At 38.0% G+C, this 10,433-nt stretch overlaps 1 protein-coding gene across 8 annotated transcripts in view; it reads right to left on the bottom strand.

The window, feature by feature from the left end:
- Positions 1-42: 42 nt before the first annotated feature.
- aPKC (protein kinase C iota type) overlaps positions 43-10,433 on the bottom strand; it is a 208,069-nt gene continuing 197,678 nt past the window's right edge. For all 8 annotated transcript variants that reach the window (XM_076124402.1, XM_076124403.1, XM_076124399.1 and 5 more), the window contains 10 exons: positions 9,569-9,654; positions 9,008-9,207; positions 7,190-7,340; positions 6,515-6,735; positions 5,924-6,104; positions 5,212-5,424; positions 4,622-4,789; positions 4,162-4,277; positions 3,725-3,854; positions 43-3,314 (listed from right to left, as the gene is read on the bottom strand). In XM_076124402.1, coding sequence (XP_075980517.1) covers positions 3,767-3,854; positions 4,162-4,277; positions 4,622-4,789; positions 5,212-5,424; positions 5,924-6,104; positions 6,515-6,735; positions 7,190-7,340; positions 9,008-9,207; positions 9,569-9,654 — 1,424 coding nt within the window. In that variant the 3' untranslated portion in view covers positions 43-3,314; positions 3,725-3,766. The remainder of the gene's footprint in view (positions 3,315-3,724; positions 3,855-4,161; positions 4,278-4,621; positions 4,790-5,211; positions 5,425-5,923; positions 6,105-6,514; positions 6,736-7,189; positions 7,341-9,007; positions 9,208-9,568; positions 9,655-10,433) is intronic.

The raw sequence follows: 10,433 nt of genomic DNA, 5'->3' as shown, positions 1-10,433 counted from the left end.
CGGGTTATTGCAAGTACAGACGTTATAAATAAAACCACAAGATCTGATTAATCTTCTTTATTTTCAGTTAAGCATAGAATAGTTACAGTATCCCAATTTCTCCAGTCTAATTTGACAGTATGTCTCAATCACGCACCGAGAGTGGTTCACAATGAAAACCTTTAAGTAACGTACATATGATTGGTGTTCACAATACACAAGTATACGGCCGAAAATTAAATACAATAAACCAACATACCTTATGTAAAAATCTATTTATCGTTCCTTATCGTAAACAGGGAATATTACATGCGAGTAACTAAAAAATACTTAAAAACTAAGATACATAGTTTTGTTCTAAGTTGCGAAATGTAACTGTTTAACAATTCCTCTTATAACTAATTATAATTGTTAAAATGTCACTTGTCATGCAGTTAGTAAGATTTTATACATATTACAAAATTTTTGGTAATAAAACATTTATCATATAGAGTTCAAACTTAACGTTTGACAATACAACGTGCTGTTATAATCGATAATATTTAAAATGACAAAATATCAGAACAAATAACAACGCTACATATATTCGCTGTGATGTCAGAGCGAGGCGGGAACGAGCGGCCCGCTCGCGGACATGGAATGTTAACTAATTACACCTAAAGCGTTAATAGTACCACAATACTGTCGCTTAACAATCATTAAATACTTAACCATATAAATTATACAAAAGAAACCCATGCAGGCAGGCCTCGCCGCCGACACGACGGCACTATGTTCATCATCATATAATCATAACATCAGCAACACATTGATAAAATACAATAGTAAGGGCAACGACAACACATATTAGACAGTCGGCCCCGGGCGGCGCCGCGCGGCACGCTTGTGATGCACGCAGTATGTAGCAGGTGTATGTATATCGTATGTATATATGTATGTACAAGCCGCGGGCGCCGGGAAGATGCCGAGCGGAGAACGACGCGTGTCATTATATCTATATAATATCGGTGCAAAATGTCTAATAGATAGGTACTACGCACTATTTAGAATAGTTTGTGGACACTTGAGCTCAGCCGGCGCCCCCGCACCGCCACACGATCCGTTACCATAATATTTTTATATAATAAGTCTTTTCTTCTACATTAACGATAATTTGTTATAATATAACCGATGTATTTTACGAGTTTTTATTCTTGTTAATTTGTTTATAATGTACACGATTTTAAATTTGTTTCAGTGCTCAATATTATATATTTTTTATAAAATTCGTTGGCTACCTAAACGAGTGGTGTTTAGCTATGAAGGACAACAGAATCTACATTAGGGAATGGAATATACTATACACTTACCGCCACGAACAGTCACCTTCGAGAGGTAAACTTGGAGAACATTATATTAACTGACAACACAAGTCGGTCGCTACTCGTGGCACTAATTGCATTAAAATAGCATTGGAATGGAGCGTGGCATATAGAGGCTGAAGGAAACGACTTAATTTTAATCTTATAATTACAAATTTCAAACAATATTTTTTTGTAAAATATATGATAGTTCAACATAATATTTATATAGAATTTGTTAATCAACATTTAATAACAAATAGTAGATATTAACAAGTGCATGCCGCGCTCCAGCCCACGTGTATCGTAGCTAAGAAACTAGCTTAACTCTAGGCGTCTAGGGAATACACTAAAGTTTGATAAGGACTATAATACGTTCGTGGGGCCAGCGGCCGCCAACATTTCAACTACGTTTAATTCCTTACGTGCCTTTCATTGAGCAGATCACCTGTCTCGCATAATTACAATACATATTAACTACTATATATTTTATTGCTCAAAAAACATAATGATTTGATAGAAAACGCGAGTGCCCACAACTATCGAACTACGAGAGTGTCACGCACACTCGCGCCACCTTCCTCCGAGAAAGGATTCAATACACTACTATAATAGTTTCAAAAATATTAAGTCTTATAATAATTTCTCGTATAGTACATAAAGGAATTTGTTTAATTTATGTACAAGAAGCGTCCCGGCCCGCTAGTTGGGGGGGAGGTGACTCTAAATGTAATTAATAGGAAAAGGTGTGACGCAGCTCCCTACCTAATGTTGAAGCGTTATGCACTGACGCGCGATAATGTTATGAGCACCAATATTGGCTACTTTATACATGCACTCTTACAAGTTAAGTTCCGAACAATGTTCATCGAATAAACGTCAATACATTCACTCTGTTGGTATTGTATTGTGCATCAATTCCTCGATAGCTTTAAATAAGTCAGATCTATGTGTTATGTACAATTTGTTACGTGATGGAATGTTAACTCTATACAAAACGATTATAAAATACAAAAAAATGTTTTTTTAGGTAACACAGGAATCTCGATATCGAATAAACCGATTATTTAAATTGTATCTCTACAATTATAACAAACAAATCTCTTTTCGAATGTCTTTTCAAGACTATTGATCACAACACACCACTAGGTGGCGCCACTGGTATCGGAGTTTATCAAAAGTGACATGTTGTACAAAGTTTTTTGTTTTATTATTTTATGTTTTTGTATGAAATGTAAATTAAATGTATGACTAGTGGCGCGACCTGGTGTGCGAATATCATAGCCATTGTTGCAGGAATGTTGTTTTTTTCTACAATCGTTAATAATGTCGGGTATATTGTATGTGTAATACTGAAATTAATAATTCCTTGATGACAATGAGTCGATACAATGTCACAAGGTGCTTATTTCCGAAGAATATTGTGAATTGAAGCGATTTAGGAAATACATATTTTACTTTGATTGTTCGAGCGCAACTTTTCCTTCCTTTAAAATGTATCTTTGTTTTTATTATCTCGGATCTGCGGTATTTTGTCATTTGATACAGATCGAGCATTTTATTTATAAGTTTACTTTATTTTTTTGACTCATTTGATATACAAAATTTGAAATGATTTGGAACGAGCCGAATGTGGAAACATCCTTCAATTTAAAGCGATCAAAAGTATATCACATATACTTCGACCGTGGTAACAGATTCTGTTACCACGGTCGACGTGAGAAAGACAGCACTATACTTATGAGTTGCTTAAAATAGAGAGATATTTCTACATTTGGCCGTAGTTTCTGAGAAATATAACGTGTGTAGTTGTCGCTCGAACAGTGCGTGTATGTATGTATGTATGTATTAGGGAGGGGAGTGTGGGGGGTGCTTGCGCTGTCAGTTGAGCGGCAGACAGAACATGTGCTGCAGCAGCGTGGGCTTGCGCGGCGGCAGCTCCGAGCACACCGAGTCGTAGTCCGACGACGACGACTCGGCGCCGTAACCATATGCCTGCCAATTACAATGAAAATACAGTTATTTTCTATCATGTGATTTGTGGACAACCTAGGGTCAAAGTTGTTCGAGCCCTCGTAAGGCCTTTAATTTATTAACAACCGTAATTTTAGTAGACAACAGGCGGGACCGACTCTTGACGTGCCCTCCGGAGCACGGAGACGCCCAAATTAAACACTACTCAACGGTCACCCATCTATGGAAGACCGAGCAACGGGTTGCTTACCCCACAGATCATCAGCGCAACTGGCTATGGGCACCTCAATAGTTACTGTGACCAGGCGAAACCCAGGGGAATTAAAATTAGGTCTTTTGTGAAGTTTTGTAAAGAGATTAATATGGTCAGGGGAGTTAGAATGAGGTCTTTTGTAACATAACATACAATAAGACATTGTTATTATATATACCTGCATGGGGTCGTGGTAGGGATGCAGCAGACAGGCGTGCTGTCACACGCAGTCCTCCAGCGACATTAGGAGCGGGTTCACGTACTCGAAGCCCTCGAACTCGGACTGGTCGATGTCAGCGATCACAGTACTGAAAATACACGTTCATATTTCACAATTTCAGTTCGTAAGAGCTTTAGATAATACTGTAAAACTATAGAGTATTGTGAGTTTCATAATAAAAGCACGAAGCGAATTACGATTTAATGAAAAGTAAGTATATAGTTATACAATACGGTATTTCCCACAGCATATACGGACACATACGTGTACGTAAAATATTGTAATACGCCATCAAAGACATATGACTCTAGCTGCTAGCGACATTATACTTTCTTGCTCCTTTATATATACTGTGAATAAAATACTATAAATAACAATATGTAATGTGTACTAACTCGTTATCAGGCGTGAGGTGTACGGGCTCGTCGGTGAACTCCGGCGGGAAGTTGGCGAGGTCGCGCTCTCCCTCCAGCCGCGGCTTGAACGGAGGTACCACTTGCTTCTGCTCCAACTATAACATAAACAAATGTTTATTAACATCTATTCTAACATAATATATATATATACCATTTTAGCATATTTGTCAAAAATAAATTGTAGAAAAGGGTAGTTATAGATTCGATTAAAAAGTAAGATGGTAAATTTTTGACTAACCGATTTTTTTACGTCTTATCAAATATGTTTTCGTTATTTTTGATCAGTGAATCTCTATCGAAAAGTAAGTTATATAGCGGAACTTAAGTTTATTTTACAGTTCCTTTCTAAAATCGGTTTCTTTATACTTTTAAACGCTTGTACCATTATCCATATAGCTCCCTTAAAAATAACAACTATGAAATAACAAGAACAACATACCATTTCCCACTCGATGCTCTTGAAGAAGGGATGGTTGACGATGTCGAGGAAGCCGTTCTCCCCGCAGCCGAGCCGCTCGGCCGGGTTCTTGTTCAGGAAGCCCTTCAGGACCGACGCCGCCTTCACCGACAGCGAGCGAGGGATACGGATCGTCTTCTCTAGGATCACCTGCAATAATAATAAAGTTTGGGTGAGTAATTACAATAGATTTTGAAGTACAGGGCATTCTTCCGACAACTCATTTATAAAAAAATTGTGACACGTGTATTACAAATATCTTTTACATGTTTCAAAGTTAGGGAAAATATCATTGTTTAGTTTCTTTCGTGTCTGAGAGCTACTAAATAAGTTTTGGAAGGGTTATACAATTCCAAGCCACATAGTGTAATAACGTTCTGTCTTTGGTAAAAGCTACCTCACGACGACTCACTTAAGCCGGCGGCTTAATGCTAGTAGCTACAGTGTGGAAAGAGGCACACTTTTTTATGGAGTAGGTAATGGTCTCGCACCAAGGCATTTCGTTGTACACTGAATTTGGGAAAAACATCATAGTCTAGCAAAATTATAATATCGGTTTAGTAAATGAATACCTGGAACAGATAGTCCTCGGTGTTCTGGTCGGGGTTGTCGGCGGCCTGCGCTATGTCGAAGGGCGAGCGGCCCGCCAGCATCTCGTACGTGAGCACGCCCAGCGCCCACCAGTCCACGCTGAAGCCGTACTCCTCGCCGCGCAGGATCTCGGGCGCGATGTAGTTGGGCGTGCCGCAGAACGTCGACGTCGTGTCGCCTGGACGAACTCCCTCCTGGAATAACACAGCGATCATTTCAGTAATGCTGTTTGTTAATTCAATATTTATAAAAAGACGCCCATGCGATCATTTTAAATTCTTTCTAAGATACAGGAAGATGCGTAAGGGCTATGCATTTTCTTGCCAAGCCGGCAAGCATTATCTTGCCTTTAACACCTTACTTAAAGGCCTGTTCAGATACGAGCGCTATACAATATCGCCTGCGAAAGCGAAACCCGCGAGTTTACGCAGTATATCTATACCAAAATAAATTCAACGAAACCATACCGCTGACTTAGACAGTGCCGTCATGTACGGCGTGTAATAATTTTTTGTGCTCTCACAAAGGATATAGAGGTTCGATCAAACCCTTTTTTATCCTTAGCTTGTCCCACTGCTGTCTTTCCGAAACTTGCAAAAGTATCAACCACGCTGGCCAAGTGCGGGTAGAGAAATTTTCATGTCCTATAGAAATGACAAATAAATCATAAGTAAAGTGAATGGTACTCGATACCTTGCACATGCCGTAGTCGGTGAGCTTGATGTGTCCCTCGTGGTCCAGCAGCACGTTGTCCAGCTTGAGGTCGCGGTAGATGACGCCGCGCTCGTGCAGGAAGTGCAGCGCCAGCGATATCTCGGCGGCGTAGAACCGCGCGTGCTCCTCCGGCAGCCGCCGCTGGCGCTGCATGTGGAACCTGCACACACACACACACACACATTTAATTCAATATTGTTTATGAGAAATTTTATAGAGGTTAGGTTCATCAGATATCTAGTTAACTTAACTTTGAAACGTCAAGCAAGCTGAGTAAAATGAATGTTTGCATCAATTCTCGTAATATACTGCGTTGCATGTGAGTTTGGGGAACTCACATGCAACGCGAAAGTTGATTAAATTTAATTAACATGATCACTTGCTGCGAGATTAAAAAGCAATGAAATGGATGGATAAATCAATATTTTTTTACATTTCAAGGAGCATTTTAATAAGCATATCTTGCTAAACCCATACAAATATCTCTATTCTGCTTCTATCGAATTTGACTATAGAACCGTCACATCCATTATCTTCCTTCATAAAGTTATAACCACAATTATAACTTACATAAGATCCCCTCCTCTCACAAACTCGATGACGAAGAACAGGCGGCTGGGCGTCTGGAAGCAGGAGTGCAGGCCCACGAGGAAGGGGTGGTTGGAGGCGGTCTCGAACACGTGCTTCTCCGTCTGCACCCAGTCGATGTCCTCGTCGTCCGTCACCAGCGCCTTCTTGATCACCTTCATCGCGTACACGCGCTTTGTGCGCTTCAGTTCTACCATCAACACCTGCAATATGTCACAATGAGTATTAAGAATTTGTGTAGTAAATATTTTATGTCTAAATTAAAGTATGATAAATAATTATTTCTATATTAAAGTACCTAAGGCTTAACTCAGGGCCTTTACCCTCTCTCAAAGACAAAACCCTTACACAGTATAATAGTATAGCAGCAGTAGTAAAAAAAAAGGAAAATATTGACAACCAAATATCTACAGTAACTAAGTACTGCCTTTTTAGTTTCTTGAAAAGGGAAAGAATTTCTTTACAAAAAAGTAAATGTCGGTAAGTACAAATTTCAATCAAATATATTGCAAATCACGCGTAACAACGAGCATTGAACACAAGTTACTCTATCGGAAATGACCTAAGACTGGATGAAAATTCGACTTGGAGTGTTAAATAAAATATATATATCTGGATTTTTCTAAGACGAACCTACCAATTAGCAAAAAACATTACCTTAGCATAGGAGCCACGTCCGATGACCCTGATGAGCTCGAAGTCATCGAGCGAGTACTGTCTCTGCGCGCCCGGCTCCAGCTCCTCGCGCGGCGCGGCGGCCGGCGCCGGCGGCGTCTCCGGCAGGGGCGGCTCCACCTCCGCGCGGGACCTGCGCAACACACAGACAAACATACAAAAAAAAAATAATATCGCGACCTGCTGTTCACGTAAGTTTTATGACGAAAAATTCTACGGTTAATTAAGTGCAAGAAATTACTATTTTGGTTGTAAGAGTTGCATGAATTGGTGAAAAAGAACTTATACGTATAACGTATGTGAATCACAGGTTTAAGAAAAAAAGACTGACGTACACTATGTTACACGTCGAGTCCTGAAGCGCGCAAGCCAAGTTCAAAACTATACAAGTCCCCGACATTAGACTGATTGAAGAACTCGAAAATTGATAGCAAATTCACTAACTTTTCTCAATGATTTCGTCAAAGGAAATCATGAAAAGATAGTTAAAAAATACCGTAAATATTACACTTAAATATATTTTTAACTATATTACTATTGTTTCAAATAATAAAACTACAGTTTCGTTGAAAGATGAGTGTCAAAAGTGTCGTCTTGAATGGTGATATAATTGCGTGTTTGGATGCATCGACACGCTCGACCACGCCGATCAATAAACCATGTCAACCAGAAGGCTAGTGGAATCGCAAAAAGTGTTTTTACGCACAAAAACGTCGGCACAGATTGTCATTCGAGGAAAGTGAATAACGGAATTCTAAATATGGTACTTGTGGGTTACTAATGTAGGTAAAAAGTACCGCTAGGAAGTTTTTTTAATCATTGAATATTGAAATAATATGTTTTAAATACATAGTATTTTTTTGGCCCAGAGTCAAAACTACACATATGCATACAAAATTACGCTTTCTTCCTGTGGAGATAGGTAGAGTCTATAATAGACCTCCCCTTTTCTCTCTGAAGCCGAATTCTCCCAATAACACAATGAAAAAAAATATGTCGCATTATTACGACGGCTAAGTAATGGCATGGAAAACTAAAAAAGATACGCAACTTTAACTATATTCATTCACATAAATAACAAAGATTGCCTAGTAACGATCCCTATCTCAAGATAGCTTATAAAAACTGGACTTTATAATCTGAGATGACCATATCAATATTTCATTGTTTAGTAACAAGAATCAGAAGATAATTGTACAATAAATAAAGCTTAACATTGACGTACAAAATATCTTAATCTCTCGTGAAATTAGATTGGCAATAATTCGAGAATAGCTCACGACAGATAACAATAAAGATAATGTCAATTGCTCTAATTTTCACAAATGATAATTTATTTATAATTTCAGCTGTTCGAAATAGCAATATTATTGTAAGCAACCTTAAATTTTTTACCCATATATTATAAGCGCAAATCATACAAATTTGAATGAATATTTTTGGCATATAAGTTGTTGCCACATCAAAATTTTCATTTTTTTTATTATCATGACCAAATGAAAACTTTTATGTAAATATAGAAACTTGTAAAACCCAGTCTAACATCGAAAGCTGATATCGCCAAGTCACACGAACAATCAACGCAAGGCAAGGCTTAATGTCAAACAATACGACTCTAGACTTTAGCTGACACCAAGAAACTACATTAATTATTTTTCATTTGTTTATAATAAACATTTCTAGCACACCTACCTAGTTTACCTTTGCAGCACCCAAAGGTCGACTGGTAGAAAATACGATTGGCACAAAGTCCTTATGACATTATTTTATGAAAGTTATAAATTAAATAAATATTCTCACCGGACAGACGACGCTCGTCCCAGGGTGCTCTCTCCGTTGGCATCGTCCTTGACTTCGATGGGGTCGACGTGTTCATTGGAGCAGGGCTTCTGCACCAGCTTGTGGCACTTCTTGTGCACCAGCAGCTTGCACTGGATGCACTTGAACCCTTGCCGCCCCAGACCCCAGATGCGGTCCTGACAGAAGGCACAGAAGGCGCGCTGAAAGAGAAGATGGTTTAGTTAATCGATAGTTAGTATAGTATGTTATTATTTTGCTTTTGATGATTAGTTCTTTAAGAATAAAGACCATGAAATGCAAATGAAAACGAGATAAATATTTTTCAGTTTTTCAGAAATGATGTACCCTAAGATTTATATGGTAGTTTTTGGATCTATCTGAAAGTAAAATGTTACACTTACAGATAGATCCAAAAAGTACCATATAAATCTTAGGGTGCGTAGTTTCTGAATACGATAAAAAAATTTGCTAATTTTAGTTTGACATCCAAAAGTGAAACTTCCATTTCTATAACATTATTAACGATGTAAGTATGTAAATATGTACTAAAATAATACTCACTCTATTAAATCGTTTAGCTTGGAAAATATGTCCATTGACGCGGTATAGTTTTCGCCACCGCCGAGCGCCTCTTCTGTATATGCTTCCTGAAATTACAAATACAATGCGTTAACAAACATAAAAATAACACAAACAAAACACAATAGCACAGTAGCTCGATTCTCTACTACTATCGACTACCGACAACCGACCTGTCATCGAGAAATTTTGTATGAAAATCTGATCAGCGCCTCTGACGGGCGTCGTAAGAACTATTTTGGCAGTACATTCTAAATGTCAAACTTTCGATACTCGACAGTATCGACTGTACAGAATCGCGCTACAATATAGTAATATTTAGGACTAGACGCTTTTATATTCAAAAACATTCCCAAAATATCGATCCACGAAGGAAAAAAAGTGGAATTATATTTTATTCATGAATGTCCTACTGCCGGGCTAGGGTTTCTTGCAAAAGGAAATTTTCAGAGGAATACCTTAAAGAAACTTGTGGTACAAAAGAGTAATAAAACCTATTTGAGAAATACTCAGAAATTCACAACTTTCAAGATGGTGGTCAAACAAAAGTTTCCGTTCAACGAAAATTTCTCTTCAATAAGTTTGTAAGAACAAAACTATAAGTAAGTACTTATTACTTATATTTAACGTCGACAAGTTGCGAGTTTTGTACTGAAACAAGTATAAAGAAGAATTATGGAATACTTCATGCGGATGAGGAACAAGAAACGGTTCTAGGAAAGTGAAGTCAAAAAGATGTTTGTTTACAAGTTTTTGGAAATATTCAGAATAGAATCATTATTATGTAGGGAGTTATATGTGATTTCTTAAAATCTATTATAGAAACTTTTAAAAAGCTATAAATAAT

This window comes from Anticarsia gemmatalis, chromosome 16 (genome assembly GCF_050436995.1).
Source record: "Anticarsia gemmatalis isolate Benzon Research Colony breed Stoneville strain chromosome 16, ilAntGemm2 primary, whole genome shotgun sequence".
Classification (NCBI taxonomy): domain Eukaryota; kingdom Metazoa; phylum Arthropoda; class Insecta; order Lepidoptera; family Erebidae; genus Anticarsia; species Anticarsia gemmatalis.
This window is presented reverse-complemented; position numbering and strand designations above follow the sequence as displayed.